This window comes from Coturnix japonica, chromosome 27 (assembly GCF_001577835.2).
Source record: "Coturnix japonica isolate 7356 chromosome 27, Coturnix japonica 2.1, whole genome shotgun sequence".
Lineage (NCBI taxonomy): Eukaryota > Metazoa > Chordata > Aves > Galliformes > Phasianidae > Coturnix > Coturnix japonica.
Genome location: NC_029542.1, coordinates 1,161,999 through 1,184,625, shown reverse-complemented (window position 1 = coordinate 1,184,625; position 22,627 = coordinate 1,161,999). Strand labels below are relative to the sequence as shown.

At 52.1% G+C, this 22,627-nt stretch overlaps 2 protein-coding genes and 2 long non-coding RNA genes across 4 annotated transcripts in view; 2 read left to right on the top strand and 2 right to left on the bottom strand.

Moving 5' to 3' along the window:
* SCN4A (sodium voltage-gated channel alpha subunit 4) overlaps positions 1 to 15,740 on the top strand; it is a 31,100-nt gene extending 15,360 nt beyond the window's left edge. Inside the window, exons 14-26 of the mRNA XM_015885544.2 lie at positions 12 to 185; positions 515 to 871; positions 4,779 to 5,207; positions 8,109 to 8,238; positions 8,394 to 8,548; positions 8,829 to 9,002; positions 9,490 to 9,612; positions 9,808 to 10,086; positions 11,249 to 11,302; positions 11,815 to 11,952; positions 12,175 to 12,279; positions 12,881 to 13,151; positions 13,278 to 15,740. Of these exons, the coding sequence (XP_015741030.1) occupies positions 12 to 185; positions 515 to 871; positions 4,779 to 5,207; positions 8,109 to 8,238; positions 8,394 to 8,548; positions 8,829 to 9,002; positions 9,490 to 9,612; positions 9,808 to 10,086; positions 11,249 to 11,302; positions 11,815 to 11,952; positions 12,175 to 12,279; positions 12,881 to 13,151; positions 13,278 to 14,470 (3,582 nt within the window). The 3' untranslated portion in view covers positions 14,471 to 15,740. The remainder of the gene's footprint in view (positions 1 to 11; positions 186 to 514; positions 872 to 4,778; positions 5,208 to 8,108; positions 8,239 to 8,393; positions 8,549 to 8,828; positions 9,003 to 9,489; positions 9,613 to 9,807; positions 10,087 to 11,248; positions 11,303 to 11,814; positions 11,953 to 12,174; positions 12,280 to 12,880; positions 13,152 to 13,277) is intronic.
* LOC107325052 lies at positions 5,201 to 8,252 on the bottom strand. Its single transcript, XR_004305419.1, has 3 exons — positions 8,167 to 8,252; positions 6,544 to 6,672; positions 5,201 to 5,605 (listed from the first exon to the last, which is right to left on the bottom strand). It is a non-coding gene; the product is annotated as an uncharacterized LOC107325052 (long non-coding RNA).
* LOC116652418 lies at positions 15,160 to 19,702 on the bottom strand. The gene is made up of 2 exons (XR_004305420.1): positions 17,932 to 19,702; positions 15,160 to 17,048 (listed from the first exon to the last, which is right to left on the bottom strand). It is a non-coding gene; the product is annotated as an uncharacterized LOC116652418 (long non-coding RNA).
* CD79B (CD79b molecule) lies at positions 17,813 to 22,142 on the top strand. Its single transcript, XM_015885542.2, has 6 exons — positions 17,813 to 18,030; positions 19,360 to 19,401; positions 19,702 to 20,013; positions 20,562 to 20,680; positions 20,928 to 20,969; positions 21,256 to 22,142. Exons 1-6 carry the CDS (start codon positions 17,964 to 17,966, stop codon positions 21,352 to 21,354), a joined length of 681 nt encoding a protein of 226 aa, XP_015741028.1. The 5' UTR covers positions 17,813 to 17,963; the 3' UTR covers positions 21,355 to 22,142.
* The last annotated feature ends 485 nt before the right edge of the window (positions 22,143 to 22,627 follow it).

Here is a 22,627-nt window from a genome sequence, read left to right as displayed (position 1 = left end):
GTTCCCCACAGGTCTTCACGGGGATCTTCACAGCAGAGATGGTGCTGAAGCTCATCGCTCTGGATCCCTATGAGTATTTCCAGCAGGGCTGGAACATTTTTGACAGCATAATTGTCACATTGAGCCTGGTGGAGCTGGGGTTGGCCAACGTGCAGGGGCTCTCTGTGCTGCGCTCCTTCCGCTTGGTATGTGGAATGGGGATTAAGTCTGTGGGTTTGGGGTGAAATCACCACCCAAATGGGGTGGGAAATGGCTCATTCAATGGCAGCCACCAGCTTGTCCCCGATTGAGGACAGAACTGTAGAATGACAAGGGTTGGAAGGGACCTCAAAGATCACCCAGTGCCAACCTCTGGGATGACACCACCATTGGAGCCAAGTATTGAGGAATGTGTCTCTTTGCAAAGCTGTTGGGTGCTTAATCCATCCTAAAACTGCCACGTGAGAGTCCAATCCCAACCCCTGTGGCAGTGAAAGCTCCCATCAATTCACACCTTACCTCCTTGCTCCTACAGCTGAGGGTCTTCAAACTGGCAAAATCCTGGCCAACTCTAAATATGCTGATTAAGATTATTGGCAACTCAGTGGGAGCTTTGGGCAATTTGACCCTGGTGCTGGCCATCATTGTGTTCATTTTTGCTGTGGTTGGGATGCAGCTGTTTGGGAAAAGCTACATGGAGTGTGTCTGCAAGATCTCCCTGGACTGCACGCTGCCCCGCTGGCACATGCATGACTTCTTCCACTCCTTCCTCATTGTCTTCCGCATCCTGTGCGGAGAGTGGATCGAGACCATGTGGGACTGCATGGAGGTGGCTGGCCAGACCATGTGCCTTATCGTCTTCATGATGGTCATGGTCATCGGGAACCTGGTGGTGAGTGGCTGCAGGACAAGGGAGGAGGGTGGCATGGGTGGGTATGTCCCCCTCCCCACTCACTGTGCTGTAGTTGAAGCTGTGAAGTGAAGCTCACCCATACAGCCATCCCCTATAGGGTTGGTCTTGTGGGTGGAGAATATCATGGGGCTGGACATCTCCCCACCTCCACCCATTGCATTCTGTTTGATGCTGTGCATCTCAGCTCATTGATAGGTTGACCCTTATAGGGCTGGTCATGTTGGATCTGTACAGAATCTCCCTCCTGTGCTGTGTACTCAAATCTTAACAAAGTAGGATTATATCAGATTTCTATCTGAGGGATCTTCAGCTAAAGCCAGAGCAGAAGCAGAAGGGGAAACTGAGGCACAGAAACCAGTGGGCCCCATTCGCCCCCTGCTAACCTGACCCGCTCACCACTGCCTGCGAGTTCCAGGCGAGCACAGAATCCTTTCTAAACTTGGTAACCCGTTTGCTGGCGGCTCTGGAGCTTGTTTTCCCAGCAGCCTGGGCCCCGCTCTCCCTTCTTAAGGAGCAAGGCAGGGGAGGGAAGCGCAGCAGCTCCCTGGATCGCTCCTATTACTTGCCAGGGTTGTGTAAGCCCTTTGGAATTTGCTTTGAAAAACTATCTGGCTTGGAGCTGCTGACGTGTTGCCCCGCATGGCGCATGGCTGCTCCGGCCCCGTACGGGTGAAAGCAGAACACAGACCGCCCCAGGGCTCAGATTAGCATGGAGCATCCCTGTTTTGGGGTTAGAAAGTTGGGATCTGGGTGTTGCGCTGTTTATGTGGAGTGCTGAGTCTTCCTTCTTCAGCTCTTTTTCTCTCCGGAGCAATAGGGCAGAGCAGCTCGTCCTGTAACATTAATGGCACTTTGAGCATTTCCCTTTGGAGTTACTAAGGGAGAAGGGAAGAAGCCCACTGGGTGACACAGCAATGGAGGCCTGTCCAAAAAGGCAGCACCGACAGAGGCTATTAGCTGTAATTGGTACCTAACGTGAGCATTACAGTGATGGGATACTGGGGATTTATTTAAAGATGCGGTTTAAGTCATATGGCATGAGCCATGTGAAAACAGCAGTGACCTTGAATAGCAGCTAATTCCCTTCTCAGACGCACTGCTGGCACAAAAAGGCACAAACACCAACAGCTGTGGGCTTGGCCCCGCAGCCGCTTCGCACAGCATTCCTGGGTCCTGCTGGAGCTCCATGCCCTACACAGAGCCCAGCTCCCAGTTCCTGGCATGCTGTGGGGTGCACGGTGCCAAGCATCAGCACTGGGGTTGCCCCGGGGTCCAGGCACGTTTTGGACACGGCATAGTGGGATTGAGATGGAAAGAGGTCGTGTGTGGCGTGCACAACCAGAGAGCTGACTTCTGCACAAGTGAAATTCTGCCCTATGGAGCACAGTAAGAAGGGGTGAGGTTAAGGATGTGGCTCTGAGCTGCTGGAGACCTCCAGAAGTTTGATAGGAATCATTAAGGTTGGAAAGACCTTCAAGATCCCCAAACCCAGCCCACCATGCCCACAACTGTGTCCCCAAGTGCCATATCTCACCAGAGGCAGATAGAACACATTGCACTGCCATAAGGTAGAAAAGGGAGATGCTGGGGCTAAACAGGAGGTCCTCCAAAGAGATGCTGCTGTGTCCATGTGGGGTCTGTTCCCCTGCAGCCCCCTGACCCACCATCCCCTTTGGGGATGCCCAGAGGTGCAAGACTTCAGCTACATCCGAGATCTGAACCTCCTGCATTGGAGCCACCAGCTGGACTCCGTGCTCCCTTTGCATCCCTTCCAATTCAGAATATTCACTGACTCTGTGGTCAATCTCTGCTTCCCCAAAGAGAAGGAATCAAATGCAGACCTGCGCTCCTGCCCCAATGAACCCATGGCCCACACTGGTGTGGGGCTGGCACAGAGGGGTCCCACTTGCCCACTGCCAGCCCCTGGCACCTGGGTGACTCTGGGGTCAGCCCCACTACCTTGGGATCAGAGAATGCTCCACAAGGCTTCTTTTCTCCAGAGATCAGTGTTGGTCTGACGGGACACCAGTGCCTGTGTGACAGCAGCTGCAGTGCTCCTGCAGGGATCAAACCACCCCAGTGCCATTGGCATGGTGTGCACAGCTCAGCAGAGGCAGATAGAGCCTCAGGTCCAAGAAGAACACCGACCTACAGAGCCATCAGCAAGTGTAGAGCAGCTTCCTTCACCAAAGCGCTGCTGAGCCAACTGCAATACATCAGGGGCATCCCTGCAGCAGGGATTAGCAGGAGAACAATTAGCTCGTGCCCCGACACCAGCCAGCAGCCAGCTCTGCCCACGTGTGGAGCTGTGAGAAACTGATGCTGGGGGATGGAGGGAAGCCAGCACCTGGCAGCTGAAGGGCTGCGGGATGGAAAGCAGAACCTGCCCTGCACCAACACAACATGGCACAACCCAACAGGACACAATATAACCCAACACAACACAAACCATCACAACATAACACAGCACAGCACATCACAATACAGCACACTATAACCCAACACAACATAACCCATCACAGTACAGCACACTATAACCCAACACAACCCAATACAGCGCACTATAACACAACACAACACAACCCAATCCAACACAATACAGCACACTATAACCCAACACAACACAAACCATCACAACATAACACAACACAACATAACCCAACACAAACCATCACAACATAACACAACATAACCCAACCCAACATAACACAACATAACATAACCAAACACAACACAGCACAACACAACACAACACAACACAACCCAGCACAACACAACACAACACAACACAACACAATACAGCACACTATAACCCAACACAACACAACACAAAACAATACAGCACACAATAACCCAACACAACACAACCCAATCCAATACAATACAGCACACTATAACCCAACCCAACACAACACAACACAACACAACACAACACAACACAGCACAACACAACCCAACACAACCCAACACAACATAACACAAAACAACATAAGACAACATGACACGACACAACCCAACCCAACACAACACAATACCGCGAAACAACGTGACAGAGCACAACATGGAACAACACACAACACAACACAGCACAACCCCGACACAATACAAACCAACCCAACATGAAACAACATAACCTGACCCAACACAAACCAACACAACACAAAACAACCCAATCCAATCCAACACAACCCAGCACAACCCTGCAGGACCCCTTCCTTACCACCTGCACCCCAAAACCAGCTGAGAACCCAGCAGCTGACTCCATCCCTCACTCATTTATCCCCATCTGAGGGTGCAGGGTGGGATGGCAGCTGCAGTGGGACCAGATGTGGGGTATGGGAACGATCACAGGTCGATGTTGGCTGCTCAGCCATGTGGATCCCACAAGCAGCTGCAGACTGGGCTGTGTGGGGATGAGTAAACTCCACACTGAGGAACCCCAAAGGTTACCACCTTATCTCGTGTTGTAGCCATGTGGGGCCACAGAGGAAAGGCAGAAGGAGTGGGGCCAGGCCCTGGCTGGGCAGAGGGGGTCCAAATATCCCCTAACCCTCTTGGTCCAAACTGGGATGCAGGACACAGAGCCATGTTGGAGATGCCATTGGCTTTATGGGTTTCTATTGGGGATAATTAAGTTTATGATGCTGGAGTTCAAAGGGTGCCACAAAGCAGGATGGGTGGAGGAACAAACCTCCTGGTATGGTTTAGAAATGCCATGGCTTGAGAAAGTCCTGTGGGGTCTTCACTTCCCACTGTATTAAAAAGAAATAGAAATGTGAGAAAAATCTCAAGGGATGAGTTTTGTTTGCAGCACACTCAGTGAAGGGAAATTCTCCATGGCTCCAGGTATGGATGTCCCCATTGCTGTTGACTTTGTCCCTTCCAGGTGCTCAACCTGTTCCTGGCCTTGCTGCTGAGCTCCTTTAGTGCCGACAACCTTGCGGCCTCAGATGATGATGGTGAGATGAACAACCTGCAGATCGCCATCGGCCGGATCACCAGGGGCATCGACTTCCTCAAGTCTTCTGTCCTCATGCTGCTGCGGAGGCTGTGGAAGGGCAAAAAGGTGGCCCCGGAGGAAGAGCAGGAGCCCAGCAAAGGGGACAACTCTGTGCTGAACCACGTGGATAGCAGCCCGGATCCCAAGCCGGATTACATGGACGGAGTCGCAGGGAAGGAATATTTGTTGATGGATGAGTTGGACCACATGAATTTCATCAACAATCCCAACCTGACCGTGCAGGTCCCCATCGCCTCGGAGGAGTCCGACCTCTATGAGGAGACGAGCACTCAGTCTGACACTGAGGATGCCAAGGTGGGTTGCAGGGCTTCAGCCTCTGAACGACACCATCTGGGGTGACTTTTAGCTTCTCCATGGACCAAACTTGGGGTGTTTCAGCAAGAAATGGCTCTCTGTTTCCTAGCATGAGATTGGGGTCTAAGTGGAGGTTTTTGCCAACGCCTGCAATGCAGGGTCAGTGCACTCCTTTTGGGGTTAAAGATGTCCCAGAGCAACTTGATGCCAGGAAATCTGCTGATGGCACTAACATTGGATCTACTGCTAATGCCTCCAAAAGCAGTGTGGGGGAGGGAGGGCACGGAACCAGATGGAGGGGCTTAGCACGAGCGAACATGAAGCAATGCATCTTGGATCCAAAGCAAATGAGACAACTGATATCAACTGCATCAGGTCAGGGCTCGTGGGACAGTGATCTGCAAGAATGAGAGGGAGAGGAGATGAGAAATGCAGAAAAACAACGGCAGGTAGACTAAGGAGGATGGTGGTGTGATGGGACATTGCTGCTAGCAATGGGGTTGCACCATATCAAGGATATGGGGAAATGTAGGGCTGTGGGATTGCATGTGTTCAGGAAGGGAGAGCAGGGATGTGATGCTAATGCCCACCTAGATACCAAGGGAGCACATGTCCAGACCCAAGGCCCTCAGTTCCTTGCTCATCCTCTTATCTGTGCTGAATTGAGTGGAGAAATTCCATCAATTATGGCCAACAGGATGGAGGATCATCCTCCCAACAGGACGGGATGGGCTGGCAGCCATTGCATGAGATTCCTGCCTAGTAATTAGAAACGAGGTGCTAATTGATAGCAGCTCTGAGAAGTCTGCTGTTTGCTTGCTGAGTTCTCATGCCGTTGATTAGCTCCAGATGGAGCCAAAGTCTTGTGCTGGGAACACGGTGACGATGAGCTGGGAGATTTCTCTGGATGGGCTGCTCAGAAAATGCTGACAAACGCTCTTCCCTTTCCTTCCCTTCCCTTTCCTTCCCTTCCCTTTTCCTGCTTGCTGAGACCACACCACCAAATCTGCTCTGGGCACAGGGTGCTGTGGGGCTCCTGGCTTTACAGCCTTGTTTCCCAGCTTCCTGGTGGCTCTGCCCACCGTGTGTCCTGGAGGCAGGTGGTTTCCATCTGTCCTTCCCCAGGGTCACAGCTTGCCTGGCTCCCAGCTGAGCTCTCCTAATCCCCCTGCCCCTCCTCTCCTCCCAAGGACCCAGCAGGGAGCTGCCCCCAAAGCAATGTCTTCACCCAGTGGTCCGTGGGGCTGTAGGCAGTGATGATGCCCCATATTACCCCCACCTTGGGGTCTTCCCTGGCCTACAGGAGGATGGAGCAACTCCTTTTTGTACCACCAACCTCAGGGCAGGGCGATTTCCTTCCATGCAAGCCAACACCATCCTGCACTCATTCTTCCCCATGAGAACCCCATCCAAGATCTGGTTGCTCCCATTTGGGATGGGCAGGTCTGGAGATTTGCTTCTCCTTCTTTAAAAGCCAGAAGAAAAAAAAAGAGAAATAAGAGATAATTAAGAGGTAAAACAGTCCCAGGGGCGTGCCAGGCTTTTCTCTCATTATCAGCCCCTCCAGCCTTGCTGAGTGGTGTCTGGGAAGGCAGCCAAGCTGAGTGATGCAGGGAGAGCTATTTGGGACATGGGTTCTGAACTGGGGTGAACCTCAGCCTACAAGCCCTGCGAGCCAGCAGAGTGCCACAGTGGCAAACCAGGCTGGTCTAATTATGCCATAGGGTGATTAGAAGTGCATTCATTAGGGCACACAGAGGTACGGAGCAGCCCAGGGGGTGGAGATGGGATGGGAGGCAGGATGAGGACAGTAGCCCCTCCAAACCCAGATGTAAAGCAAAGGCTTTACATCCAACTCCACATATGGGTGATGCCCTGAGGTTTGCAGCTCTCATCATCCAATGGCTTTTATCAGGGCTGGAAAGAGATTGAGAGCAACCTCCAAGCAAAGGGCTCCCAACCCTTTGGGCAATGCTCCTTCCATCGCACCAGCACTTGGGTGGATCAGTCCATCATAAAACCCCAATGGCAGATGACAGCTCCGTCCTACTCACATAAAGCCCCAGTGCCAAATATCTCCTTTCTCTTTGTGCTCAATTTAAATCTACTGTGAGTAGGGACTTGTGGTTTTGGGAACCAGCCAAGAGCTGGAAAGCTTTAGGAATATTGCCGTGATTAAGAGGAAATGTGTAGAAATGGAATCAGAAACACCAGGGGATTAATTACTGGCAGTATCTCCTTAAAAGCACCCTCCATTCCCCTCAGCTTTCTAATTTCTTTTGTTTTTTGCCCCTATCAGGAGAAGGGCTGATGCCTGCCCTGGTAATGAGGCACATTGGCTGGAGATAGAATCATAGAATCATAGAATTACCCAGGCTGGAAAAGACCTTGAAGATCATCAAGTCCAACCACAGCCTAACCAGTACCCTAACTCTAAACACCCTCCACTAAATCATATCCCTGAGCACCACATCCAAACGGCTCTTAAACACAACCAGGGATGGCGATTCAACCACCTCCCTGGGGCGCCTATTCCAGTACCTAACTACCCTTTCTATAAAGAAGTTCTTCCTAATATCCAACCTAAACTTGCCCTGGCGCAACTTGAGGCCATTAATGGATGGTCATGGTCAATGGATGGTCAAGATGGTCAAAAACAAAAGATCCAGTGGCCAACACAGGGCGCTGTGTGGTTGTTTCCACACCAGAGGATCCAGTAGGTCTGTTCTTTTCAAGTCTTGATGGGCCCTTTCCATTGGGTTCAGCCCCATTGGTAGTAAAGTTCAAAGCCATACATGAGCATTCCCTATGAAATGTTTGTTCCCAACTCATCTCCTGTGGAGCATCTCCTGGCCCCGCATCACCACCCTGACCATCCCGAATCCCCCTCTCCTGTTGCAGAACCCCCTTTCCAGCGACAACGCCTCGTCCCTGTGCAGCACCGTGGACTACAAACCACCTCAGCCCGAGGAAGAGGAGGTGGCTGAAGAGGCTGAAGAGAGCAATGAGCCGGAGGAGTGCTTCACTGAAGGTGAGAGTTACGAGCACCCTGGAGAGGGGTGTTCAAAGACTCCAAATTCTCCCGTTTCCATTGAGATGGTTCCCAGGAGCGGACATCTCATAACGGGGTTCAAATGCCAACAAACAGAGGTGGGGAGTCGACCCAGGTTCTGTCTCCACCCCCAGGCTGCGTCAAGAGGTTTCCCTGTCTCCATGTGGACATCACCAGCGACAGAGGGAAGATCTGGTGGAACCTCCGGAAAACCTGCTACAGCATTGTTGAACACAACTGGTTTGAGACCTTCATTGTCTTCATGATTCTCCTCAGCAGTGGAGCTCTGGTAGGTCCCATCCCTCCCTGTTCCCCATCCCCTTTGCTCATTAGCAGTTGCAAGCCAGTTGTTTTAGTTAAAACTCCTTTTGGGCCATGCTTGCTCTATGCAAGGCAATCTAAGCATCCTCCAGGTGCCCTGCATTGATAGAACCTCATACAACCCTCCTCAGCCTCCACTTTTCAAGTTGCCCCAGCAAAGTAGGGATGATGTAGCCATGGTCATGCACCGAGCCGTGCAGTGGGTCTAATGGAAGAATGACTGTCATGTAGTTCCGTGCCTCTTCCAGGCTTTTGAGGACATCTACATAGAGCAGAGGAAGGTGATCCGCACCATCCTGGAGTACGCTGATAAGGTCTTCTCCTACATCTTTGTCATTGAGATGCTGCTCAAGTGGGTGGCCTATGGCTTCAAGGTGTACTTCACCAATGCGTGGTGCTGGCTGGACTTCCTCATTGTCGATGTAAGTGGTGCTGAATGAGCACCTACAGTGTCATCCCTGAAGATGCAGGGGGTTGTGGTAGTTGTTGCTAACCAGCCCTTTCTTGTATGGGAATGAGGGCTTAGACTCATGGTGGTTGGGAGGGAGGGCCACCCCTTTTCCAGGCTGCAGGAACCCTTTCAAACCCTTTTGATGTTTTATGGATGCACCAAGCACTCCGTGCTGTATTAGAACCCAGCAGAGGTGTGAAGGGACACGGGGTTTCTCACAAAGCAAACATTTACCTGCCCAGTATTTCTGTGTTCCACATCACTTCCACCCTCCTACCCAAAAAGAAGGGACATTCTGGTGGCAGCCCCGTCACCACAGAACCAAAGACTCAAAGCCATTCCCTGCGTCCCAAGACAACACAATACCCACATGCTGGGAAGAGAGAAGGGCAGAAGGGCATCACACTCTGATTTTTTCCACCTGAGATGCTACTCATTCCTCGGGCTGCTCCTTCCAGGTCTCCCTTGTCAGCCTAACAGCCAACTGGTTGGGATACTCCGAGCTGGGAGCCATCAAATCTCTGCGGACACTGAGAGCACTGAGACCCCTGCGTGCCCTGTCCAGATTTGAAGGCATGAGGGTAAGTGCAGAGCTGGTGCCTTGCTGGTGACCTCCATTTGGAACCCATCCCTGGTGGTTTTCAGAGGCCTTCAGATCAGTGGGACTGAACACAGCCAAAGGGAAGGGTTTGGGTTCAGATGGTGCAGTGTGGAGCCAGGACTCAATGATCCAGTTCAAGGTTTTTTTGTGATGCTATGGTTGTGTCTCCTTGCAGGTGGTGGTAAACGCATTGCTGGGTGCCATCCCCTCCATTATGAACGTCCTGCTGGTCTGCCTCATCTTCTGGCTGATATTCAGTATCATGGGGGTGAACCTCTTCGCGGGGAAGTACTACCGATGCGTCAACACCACCACGGGGGAACTCTTTGACATCAGCGTGGTGAACAACAAGAGCGACTGCATGGCTCTGCTCTACACCAACGAGGTCAGATGGGTCAACGTCAAAGTCAACTTCGACAACGTGGGCTTGGGATACCTGTCCTTGCTGCAGGTGGTACGTACTGATCACAAGGCAATATCATAGCATGGGGTGAACGGTGTCAAAGCGAAAAGGAAATGCAACTCGGAAGTCCAGATCAGGGTTCTTGGCTGCTTCAAGATTTAATTTAACCCAAAAACCCTGCAGGCTCGTGGAGGAAAGGGGCAAGATAGAAGATGGGAGGGGAAAATTAAGTGTAGCAAGGGAACTGTTGGGGAAGAGCGCACAAAACACCAACATTGGAGCTCCTACAGAGCACGGCAGGCAGGAGCAAGGAGGAGAAAGAGTTTTAAGCACCATTATTTGTTAAAGGAAGATGCTGTGAGCCAGGGATAGAGCAACTTGGGCCTCCCACCTGCTCAACCTGTCTCAGCCTTCCCAAAATCAAGACTCCTATCACCCCTTTGCAGCCTCCCTGCATGGAGATGTTCTTGCTAGAGTGGGGTCTGCTACAGTCATAGGCTGCAAGAGTTTGGCCTGGGGAAGATGACGACTGGAAAAAAGCCCATGTGAGCGTTGGCCATGGGTGAATGCAGCCATGCTTCCATCGAACTCACCGCAGCTGAGCAAGGCGAGCAGAAGGGGAACTGCTCACCACAGCATTAATACAAATATAGGTGTGGGCTATGTTATTGGGTTACTCCCACTGGATCCAGGGGAACCAGTGGTTGCAGAACTAAAGCAGAACCCAAACTGATCAACCAGCTATAAACTCAGCTTCCTCTTCAAGGCTTGTTGTTTCCTCCAACTCAGGAAATCAGATGTTCAGGCTTTTTGCTTAACAAATCAGCTGCAGGAGCCTATAAAGGTTGCAATAAGCCCCTACCTCAGTGGGACAGAATCACACGACCATAGAATGACCGGGATGGGAGGGAGAATGGCTGGGTTGGAAGGGACCTCAGAGATCATTCAGTTCCAACCCCATTGCTTTGAGCCGTGTTGCCAACCACCAGATCAGGTTGCCCAGGGCCGTATCCAACCTGGCCTTGAACACCTCCAGGGATGGGGCATCCACAGCTTTTCTGGGCAGCTGTTCCCCACCACCATCTCCATGAAAGATTTCCCTCTGCCATCTGAACCCCAACCTAAGCCCCAGGAGCGTCTCCATTGATTTCCACTCCCTTCATAGCCCCGTACATCTCCTGTTGAGCTTGCTCTTCTCTCCTAATCCCCACAGGCCACATTTAAAGGTTGGATGGATATTATGTATGCAGCAGTGGATTCACGAGAGGTGAGGGACATCTTAGTACCAGACAGGTTCCACTCAATTGATCCATCCCAAAATGTGTCCCTGTACCAGACCATGGCCATGGGATGCTGCAGTAGAAGGGACATCGCCCCCCCTTCCCTACAGAAGCACAGATTTGCCCATGCCCCATTGGGGTCTGCCCCACACACCAGCTTCAGCTGCCAAACACCCAGGCAGAAAGCTGTTTGGGGAGAAAAAGTGATCTGCCCTGCCAAGAGCTCCCCTTCAAACTGGGAATTGTGGTACCTTGGGATGCTCCAGCTGAAATATGGAGCAGAATTAAATGATGCGTTAGGCATCTTGCTACCCCCCAGCCCTACAAGCATAGAATCATAGAAGCACAGTGTAGGTTATGGGTACCCTTGACCCAGTGTCCAGCTGGTCCCTGCTCCCATCCCACATCTGCCAAACGTTTTCTATCATCCACCCCAGCTCAGTCTGGGTATGGTGACCCTTGGACACCTGGGGACACATTTCCCATCTCACCCAATCAGATTGAAGAGCAGCCAGTGTATGAGATCAACCTCTACATGTACATCTACTTCGTCATCTTCATCATCTTTGGATCCTTCTTCACCTTGAACCTCTTCATTGGTGTCATCATCGACAATTTCAACCAGCAGAAGAAAAAGATAAGTATTTTCTGGGTCTGGTCCAGGACAAAGGGGAGCAGCAATGACCTTTATTTTCCCCACTGTGACCCTTTCTCATCATCTTTCCATGCATCAGGGAAAGATGGAACAAAGAAGCAAAGAGCATGGGACAAATGGGTGGGCGGAGGGTGTGTAATGTGGTGTGTTTTTTGGAAGGAAGAGGTGAATTCCTAAGTCTAATAGTGGTGATTTCCTTTATACTTTGGAGGCAAAGACATCTTCATGACAGAAGAGCAGAAGAAATACTATAATGCCATGAAGAAGCTCGGCTCCAAGAAACCCCAGAAGCCCATCCCCAGGCCCTCGGTACGTTGGGGTGATCCCCATGGCATGCAGTGAGCCACCAACTATCCCACAGTGAACAGGGAGAGTTTGGGGTTTGAGCTCTTCCACCACAAAGAGACAATTCTTGGCTCCTTGGAAAGGACCTTGCTAAGAGTTGGGGTATCAGAAAAGGTTCATATCTGGCAGCTTCATTTGGATCTCTTCTTCAGTCCTGGACCTGCAGGGCAATGGAGGGGGGGGGGGGTCACTTTTGTAGGGGCTGAGGATTTTCTCCCCGAGGAGTCAGACTTGGGGAAAACTCAGCTTCTGTTTCTCCTAGAAAGGAAACTGGTCCACCCAATACATGCACAGCCATGATTTGAGCTTTCCCAGCTCAAGTGAGGTATTTTCCCATGGGTTCATTGCTGCCCTGATGGATACACATTGGAAATAACTATCTATCTCCTGTGTCCACACCTCCCGCCCACAATGGCTTCAGGTTCTGGGTATCCTCCTCCCACATCTTCCTGCACGCTCCTAAATCTGGTTCCTTCTTCTTTTTCTGTTGTGTCTTTGTTGTGTGTGTGTGTGTGTCCCGCATTCCCACCTCACGTCTGGCTCTCCACCATCACCCCTATGGCAGAACAAGTTTCAAGGCATGGTCTTTGATTTTGTCACCAAGCAAGTATTTGACATCAGCATCATGATACTTATCTGTCTTAACATGGTCACCATGATGGTAGAAACAGACGATCAAAGCGAGACCAAAACTGACATCCTCTACAAAATCAACCTGGTCTTCATCGTCATCTTCACTGGAGAGTGTGTGCTAAAGATGTTCGCCTTGCGCTACTACTACTTCACCATTGGCTGGAACATCTTTGACTTTGTGGTGGTCATCCTCTCCATCGCAGGTAAGCGCTGAGGGTTCGACTGGATAATGAAGAGTAGGAGTCGTGTGGGCAAGTGGAACCCTGTGCCACCTCACCTTCCTATCGCACGTGCAGAGCCAAATTCACCTCTTCTTCATCCTTTCACAGGTATTGTCCTCTCTGACATCATAGAGAAGTACTTCGTGTCACCCACGCTCTTCAGGGTCATCAGGCTGGCAAGGATCGGCCGCGTCCTCCGGCTGATCCGGGGAGCTAAAGGCATCCGGACGCTGCTCTTCGCTCTCATGATGTCCCTCCCTGCCCTGTTCAACATCGGCCTCCTGCTCTTCCTCGTCATGTTCATCTACTCCATCTTCGGGATGTCCAACTTCGCCTACGTAAAGAAGGAGGCGGGGATTGATGACATCTTCAACTTTGAGACTTTTGGGAACAGCATCATCTGCCTCTTCCAGATCACCACGTCGGCCGGATGGGATGGGCTGCTCAGCCCGATCCTAAACAGCGGCCCCCCCGACTGCGACCCCAACCTGGAGAACCCTGGCAGCTCAATAAAGGGCAACTGCGGCAATCCATCCATAGGCATCTTCTTCTTCTGCAGCTATATCATTATATCCTTCCTCATCGTAGTAAACATGTACATAGCTGTTATTTTGGAGAACTTCAATGTTGCTACTGAGGAAAGCAGCGAGCCGCTCTGCGAAGACGATTTTGAGATGTTTTATGAAATCTGGGAGAAGTTTGACCCTGATGCCACCCAGTTCATTGCGTACAGCACCTTGTCTGACTTTGTGGACACCTTACAGGAGCCACTCAGGATCCCCAAGCCAAACAAGATCAAGCTGATCACCATGGATTTACCGATGGTCGCTGGGGACAAAATCCACTGCCTGGATATCCTCTTTGCCCTGACGAAGGAAGTGCTGGGGGACTCAGGAGAGATGGACGCCTTGAAGGACACTATGGAGGAGAAGTTCATGGCAGCCAATCCTTCTAAAGTCTCCTATGAACCAATCACAACCACTCTGAAGAGGAAACAGGAGGAGGTGTGTGCAACGAAAATCCAGCGGGCGTTCCGGAGGTACCTGCTGAGGCGCTCGGTCAAGCAGGCGTCCTACATGTACCGACACAGCAAGGATGAGGAGGCACTGATGGGGGATGCCCCTGAGAAGGAAGGTCTGATTGCAACCAAAATGCACGAGACGTATGGGAACAGTGGGACCGATGCGGAGATGGGCGCTGCTATTGATCTCGCACCCGTCCCGAGCTCAGAGACTCAAAGTGCTCCCGTAGAATCAAAGCCACCGAGTGGGCAACGTGTTGTGAAGGAGTCACTGGTATAACAGAGCGACTCCCATTTCCTGGCATCTGAAAAGGCTCTGATTGTGTCTCCTCTTCAAGAAACCTTCCATGTTCACATCGGTAGGTCTTAGATGTTGAGCTGATTTCGGATGTTTCAAGCTGACACCTTCAATCTTCCGAGTAGGATCTCCTCCGAATCCTTCTTAATAGCTCACTGCACTGGCAAAGAGTTGGCTATTTTTCTTATGGGACTGACATGTGAAATCTGTCTATTGTTGGTGAGAAACAGTTTAGTTTTTAAATGATCTAATCATGGTAACGACGTTTTTCAGACATTAACAAACGAGTACGGCTGTCCTTTTACTTCAGGTAATTGTTCATTAATGTTAGTTCACTATTTCTTGCCTATTATCCCCCCCAGAGGGCAGCGGGTGAAAGATGAGCCAAGTGAAACAACATCAAGAACAACTACAGAAAGACTTACGTGAACAAAAAGCCTCCAAAGTCTTAAAGTCGCACCTTTCTTTGGGATCTTTACATAAGCTCGATGGATTCGTTTTTTGTTCTATACAAAGAAAGTACAATGATGTCTTAAACATTTGTTTGCATCCGCAGGTACGTTCTCAGGGTTAAATATCAGGTGTTAAAGGGCTCAGAACATGCATCGAAGTCATGAATGATTCACGTCTCTGCCGTTTGAATGTAAACTATCCATACTCCTGTTTTTTTCCCTGTTCCATCCAAATTTCGTGGCAGGAAAGCAATGGGCAGAGATGGTCTCTGCTGGGGATTCCCTGTAACAAAAGCACTTTGATCCCCACAGTGAGCGGAAATTAGTGTTAGTTAATGGGACGCATCCCTGGGGTCTGGGGAATGGTCTTTGCATTGAGTTGCTCCAATGGGGCCCCATAAGTCAAAACAACCACGAACCAAAACCTCTTCCACTTAAAATAAGGGCTGCTGCGTGAAGCCAAAGGGTCTGTCTTTTTTTTTTTTCCTTTTTTTTTTCCTGTTTTTTATTATTATTAATTATTAATAATTATTATTAATTATTATTATTCTTTCTTTTTCCTCGGGCTGGTTTTGGCTCCCAGCCATTGCGGATGCCCTGTGGCACCCCATAGAGCTCGGTGGGTCCCCATGCGTTCGGCCGGGTGCTTTCCAGCCCGGGTTGAGGTTCACAATGAATGCTGCTTGTATGTACATGTCGTCGGTGACGGGAAAATGCCAAAGAGCAGAGTTTGTGTCAGCTGAAGCCATTTTTTCTTTGTACATTTCTTAAAATAAACAATCGTGAACGGTCTCTTATTACGATACCGAATGCGTTGGTGTGTGTTAGAGGAGGAAGTGCTTTCCATACACCTGGGAGGGGGAAATCACCTCCTCGGCTTATAAACACCCCCTCCTGGGGGTCCAGAGACCTCCTGGATGGGTCTGGACCCCAATGGGGATCTGTCCAGAATCTATGGGCTGAAACCCCCAAAGCAACCCCAGAACTGCTTGTGGATGCAACTATGGGCTGCTGGGTGCCTCCTGCCAGCCCCATAGAAGATGCAGCTGTTGGTCCAGCCAAGGTGAAGGGAGATTTGGGGACCTTCTGGACATGCCAGGACCTCAATATGGCACTGTCCAACAGCTGTGGACTGAAATCCCCCCCACAACTCCCAAAGCATCACATGAATGGGACCACGGTTCTGCTGGGTGCCTCCTCCTAACCCTGTAGGGGCTGTAGGAGATGCTGCCATGGATCCAGCCAAGGAGAAGGGTTGGTGAAGAAAAGGTGCAGACTGCTTTGAGTTGCCTCATACTGGAATCTGTGGGCGAAGCTGAACCTGCCCCACTGGCTACCCGGCAACAGCTCAGCATCACAGGGAGGGGGTGAAGGATGTTCCTGCACCTGTGTGTGGTGAAGGCTGAGTCACCCCTAGGACCCACAGAGGTCCCCATGGGACATGGCAAGGCCTCAGTGCTATTTTGTCTTTGCTGGAACAACTCACGCAGGGGCCAGTGTAATCCAAGCAGGGTCCCCACGCAGGCAGAGGGCTGCAGGGAGGGGTGGCATGAGCCAGCATCCTTCTCCCCACACAACAACAGGGGAGGACAGCAGTGAAACCCAAGCCACCATGAATAGGAATGGGCTGAGGAAGGGTGCAGCTGCCCAGCAGCAGCTCTGCACAGCTCACAGCGCAGCTCATCCCACCCTGGGGGCATCTCCACTGCTTCTGTCTTCCTGGGACACCGTGGCTGTGTTCTTGTATCAAATGCTGGGCTGCTCTGCATGGAGGAGGCACTTCTCCCACCATCTCTTTCCCCCCATGAGGCCACAGTTTCTCATGTAACCTTTATTCCTGCTCCCTTGCACACAGGCTGGCTCCCAGCAGCGCCGTATGCTCAGAAACACAAAGGAAACGACCTGCAGGAGGTGAGGGTTTGGGGAGGCCCCCAGGAGGCAAAGCTGGGCTCTGGGGACCAGCCTGGCTGACAGAAGGACCCCAAGGTGCTTTTTGCAGGGAGTTATGGCCCAGTGCTCACTCACAGAGCATGGTGCTTGGAGATACACTGTGCCACAGTGATGGGGAACCACAGGGCTGAGTCAGAGCCAAGGGGTGAGGTGCAGCCCTGGGGTGCAATGGTAGAACCATTAATGATGGAGAAAACCTCCAAGACCACCAAGCCCAATCACCAACCCATCCCCACCACGTGCACCCATAGAACAACACAATCACAAAATCTTTAAGACTGAAAAGACTTCTGGTATCTCCAAGCCCAAGCATCAACCACCTCCACCAGGTCCACCAAACCATGTCCCCAAATAGAATCACACAATTGTGAAGGTTGGAAACGACTTCCAAGACCCCCAGGTCCAACCCCAGCCCGTCCCCACCGTCCCCACTGTCCCCACTATAGGGATGGAAGAGATGGTTGGATTTGATGATCTTGGAGGTCTTTCTCAACCTGAGTGATTCCATAGTGGGGATGGGGTGGGACTGGACTAGAGCTGCACCCATCCCACCACGGCTCATTCATTGAATCATTAAGGTTGGAAAAGATCTCCAAGATCCTCAATTCCAACTCCAACCCATCCCACTGTGCCCACATGTAGAATCATTCAGGCTGGAGAAGACCTCCAAGATCTCCAAGTCCAACCCCAACCTGTCCCCACCACGTCCCCCGGTGCCACATCCCCATGGTTGTGGATCACCTCCAGGGATGGTGATTCCCCACCTCCCCAGGCAGCCCATTCCCAAATCCTGCCTCACTCGGGCTCCCTGTTGTACAGCACTAACTCTCACCCCCACACAGCTCTGCAAGCCTAATGTTGGCACTGCCAAGCTTAGGGACAGCCAGCCCACTGTCTGCGCTGCATTCAAAGCCACCCCCCCAAAGGAAAGTCCCCACCACAGCCCATTTACATGAGCAGGAAAGGCAGCGCCGTGCGTAGAGCGGCACTGCGCCATTTTTGGGTGCGGAGGTCGGAGCACCGCGGTGTTAAGGTCGGTACCTGGATGCTGCCCTGCTGCCCGCAGTGAGAAGATGGGAGATCTCTACACGAGGCTATGGGTGCTCCAGGCCAACCTCTGGCTGATGGCCGTGGCTGCAGGTAGGCATCGATGAGGGCTCTGTGCTGCAGAGGGTCGGAGCAGTGAGGAGCACAGGGTGCCACGCGTCCCTGTGCTCTGTGCACCAAGAGATTCCATCCAGCCAACTGCATCCAAATGGATCTGCTTTAAGCTTTGTGGTTGTGCATGTAGGCAGCCCGTGGGTGATGGAGGGGTGGCAACGGAAGCTGGGGGGCAGCTAGGAGCCTTCATGGCTAAGGGGCACAAAAACGTGGGATTTTTCACCATTTATGACCCTCAGAGTATGGGAAGAAATCAGGCCAACACATTGCTAAAGCTACAGCCAAGCCACCTCCCTTTACTCCATAGGATTGAGCACCAAGGAGAGGAGAAACAGCAGCAAAAAGGCTTTGAGGGTGGAATTGTTTGGGCTTTCCATCCCTGCAGAACCAGCATTACAACCCAGGACATGGCTCCTGTCCCTTCCTCCCCCTTTTGCTCACTCCCAAACTCTGCAGCAGCTCCCACCCCATCTTCAGGCTGGGGGTCTTTCCTTGGGGGTCTTCCCCTTGCAGAGCATCTGCTGGGTGCCGGCCTGAGCCCTGCATGGATTTGGGGTGACCAGGTTTCACTATGGCTCTTGGGGTGGCTTTGGGGGACCCAGTGTAACACGGACTTTGTCTTTGGAGGTTCTGTGGGGTGCACAGTGAGGAATCAGTGGGGTTTGGCAGTGAGCAGATGGAGGTGGGCACTGAAGCGATGCAATAAACAGAGCTGTGCTTCCTGCCCAGCTGCAGCAAAAGCAACCGGGGTGCTTGCGGTGCTGGGGGTCCCCAGGTTTAGAAGCAAAGACAGGTTTTGGGGTGGGATGTCAACCAGAAAGCTGCTTACCTAGAGGAAATTCAGGAGATGGGGTGGATGTAAAGGGATCTGTACTCCAATGTCCTGGTTGAAGCTCCAAAGCATGCTGTCCTATGTGGGGTGGGCACGCACAGTACATGTCATCCCATTTGGGTTTGTCCACATGGGCTTGTCATACATGGGTTTGCTCTACATTGACTTGTCTTACAAGGCTTTGTATTATGAAGGTTTCTCCACATGGGTCTGTCCTACATGGTTTTGTCCTACATGGGTCTGTCCTACATGGTTTTGTCCTACATGGGTTTGTCCTACATGGGTCTGTCCTACATGGGTCTGTCCTACATGGGTTTGTCCTACATGGGTCTGTCCTACATGGTTTTGTCCTACATGGGTTTGTCCTACATATGGGTCTGTCCTACATGGTTTTGTCCTACATGGGTTTGTCCTACATGGGTCTGTCCTACACGGGCTCTTGTCCGCTGTCTCAGGCACCTTCTCTTGTCCTGCAGGTGGGATCCCAACAGATGGGAACAGCACCAGTAACAGCACAGGTAACACCTCCAACCTGTCAGGTTCTACCCGTGGGGTCTCCCATCCATGGGGCTGCCCCAAAGCCCCCCCCAGGCTGTGCCCTCCTCCATGGCACATCCCCAGCCCCACATCTGCACAGCTGGATCTGCTCTGCCCCTCTGATAATTGGGCTGTTATCTGGGAGCACACTGAGCCTAACCAAGTACCAACAGGGAGGGGTGGGAGCACCAAGAAACCACCCCATTGAAGCCGTTCCCTTAGAAAACTAAGGCTGCACTCAAAGCCTGTTGGCTTGCCCTGCCCATCCATGTCCCCCATAGGCAGCGGATGCTCTGGGATATGGCAGCACCCACGTTTCATGGCTGCCAAGAAGAACATGCCTGTCCAGTTCATCTGCTACACCCGTCAGCCCCACAACATGCGTTGGTACAAAGCACCGGTGGATAAGGAGGAGTTCCAGGTGTTGGATCAGAGTTCTGACCGCTTCAGCATCCAGAACACAGAAAACTACATCAACTTCACCATCTTCAAGGTCAGCTACGAGGACAACGGGGTCTATGTGTGCGACAGCAAGAACCTGACGGAGGAGAAGAGGCAGCCATACTTGTGTGGGACGGAGCTCAGAGTCGTGAGTGAGTGGGAGCCCCATCACTTCCATCACTTCACTTGTTTCTCCTCTTTTTCACCTTATTCCCAGCTCTGTAAGCCTTATATCACCCTCCTGTACACCCAGCTCTCCTTGTGCTGGACACACGGTATGTGCCATCCTATATGGAATGGCCTACTTGGGTTGATCTACTTGGATTTATCCTACATTGGTTGGTCCACATGGGTTTGTCCTACATGGGCTTGTCCACGTGTGCTTCACATACAGCGGTGGGTTCTCCATCACACAGCAGGTGGTTCTTTGCTTGTTGTCTGCCCCCATCCCACAGACACCATGTTCCTCACATAAATCACTTCTTCCTGCTCCTGGTCTTGCTCAGGACATCCCATAGTGGGATGGACATCCCATAGGCTATAGGCTATGGACACCCCATAGCCCCTGAAGCCAGTCCCATTGCGCTGCAATGTCTCTCCCAAGGGACACTGTCCCAGTCCCCTCCTCTCTGTGTTCCCACTCATTGGGATCCCAGCACAAAGAGGGGACTTGGGTTTTTCCCTGTGCTGCTGCTCCCAGGTCGCAGCAGCATCCAGCAGATCCAGAGCAGGAACACGCTGAAGGACACCATCATCATCATCCAGACCATCCTGCTGGTCATCTTCATCAGCGTCCCCATGCTCCTCTTCCTAGAAAAGGTGAGTGACAGCATCTCCAGTAACAGGACTGTGTTGGTTTTGTCACTGCCATCCTACCAGCAGTGCCCCATGTTTTGGGCAGGGCAACGAGGGCAGAGATGGTGTTTGGGGCCATTGAATGGGAGCATTTCATGGGGCGTGTGGGACTGTCTGTGGCAGCTGTAGGGCCTGGTTTTGGGGCTGGGGCTGGGGGACCCCACAACATGCTGTGCTGGCTATGCTCAGCCTGTGACTTCCTTCTCCATAGGGTGACAGAAAGGAAATCCCCGATGAAGACCACACCTATGAGGTAATGCTGCATGAGTGATAGAAATACCCCTACAAAACCAGCCCGACCCTTGGTCCAGCCAGCTGTGCCCTCCCAGGTGTCTGCCACCAGCGCTTGTAGGGCACGTGGGGCACATCCATCCCCAGTGCTTGATGCACGTTGGCCATAAAGAGCTGCTGATACGGCCAAGCTCTATGCACATTCACCCACCTATTACTGCCTCCTTCCATCCCAGCTGCCCTCTTCTCTGGGGGAACACTCCAGGGATGTGGGTCCCTGTGTCCCAACCTCCTCTTTCTTGGTGCAGGGCCTGGAGGTGGAGCAGATTGCCACCTATGAGGACATCACTCCTTTCCGGGACATGAAGGCCAAATGGACAGTGGGGGAGCACCCAGGAGAGGAGTGAGGGGTGTTGTACCCACCACCAGGATGGCACCAGCAGCACCACCCCACGGCAGCACCACACTGGTGTCACCATGGACCTTCAAGGACCTGGTGCCACCTTCAAGGACCTGGTGCCACCACCTCCAGCTGCCTTGTACAGAGCTCAGGTCCTGCTGCCCCTCAGCTCTCACTTGGTCACCTGTGCCCAGTAAGACCGTCCTGCCCTGGCTGCTGTCCTTCCTGCCCCACTGCTGAACCCCAAAACCCTATGTAGATATTAGGAACCAACCTCAGAGCCCAGCAGCCCCACACCGCAGTGCTGAGCTGTGGCACAATTAATGCCACCAAGGTGCTATGCTGGTGACCCTATGGACACATACAATCCCTCCCCATGCTGCAAGGACCCTGCTGGGCTGTGAGACCCCACCACCAGCCCTGTGCCCCTGGTAGGGGAGCAGCACCATGGGGCTGGTAGAACTGGGGCCGTTGTGTTACCTCTCAAGACATAGACACATCCAGTTGGCAAAGATGGAAGTCGGCCATACTGGTTGCTGTCTGAGATGGAGGACCCTCCAGAACTGCCTTGTTTTATCCCAAAGACTAAGGAAAGACCTGGGAGACAAGGGCACATAGAGCTTGATCCTCTCCGGGTAGGAGCTGTCACAGGGATGTCCCCATGGCTGAGGGACACTCAGAACCAATGGGAAGGGTGTAAATAGCAGGACACAAACATCCAACTGCTCTTTCAAGTCAATAAAGTCAATAAAGTTCAATAAAGGTGATGGGTGAATTCCCACCTTGCACACCTCACCAGCTGTGTTGTACCATGTCTGATCCTGATGGGGGTGCTGGGGGGTGGCAATGGGCTGAGGGTCCCTCGCTGAGCAGCTGCACCATGTTGCTCATTGCTTCTCGGCCCTGAGGAGGAGCAGATGGGGCTGTGCTGCTGCAAACAGCCTGCAAAGAATGGAGGGCACACTGAGAGCAAACAGGGCTGCTCAGCAGGGAGAAGCGAGCCCCGGTTCCTAAGCTGGGAAGGGTTATAGGATGAATGGAGCTCACCCCTCCATGTCCTGTTTCTAATGATGAAATGGAAGAGGAAGGAGAGCATTTCATCCATCCCAGCAACCAGCTGCTTCCTCTGCTCTGGGTAAACAACCCACCCAACAGAGCAGAGCCAGGCAGACACACGGACCTGCAGGCTGCACCTGGGGAGGAAACCACTGGTGACAAGAGCAGTTTCAGTGCCCCCGGTTCCGCTCTGCTGCTCATTGCAAGGCGCCTCCGCTGCCTTT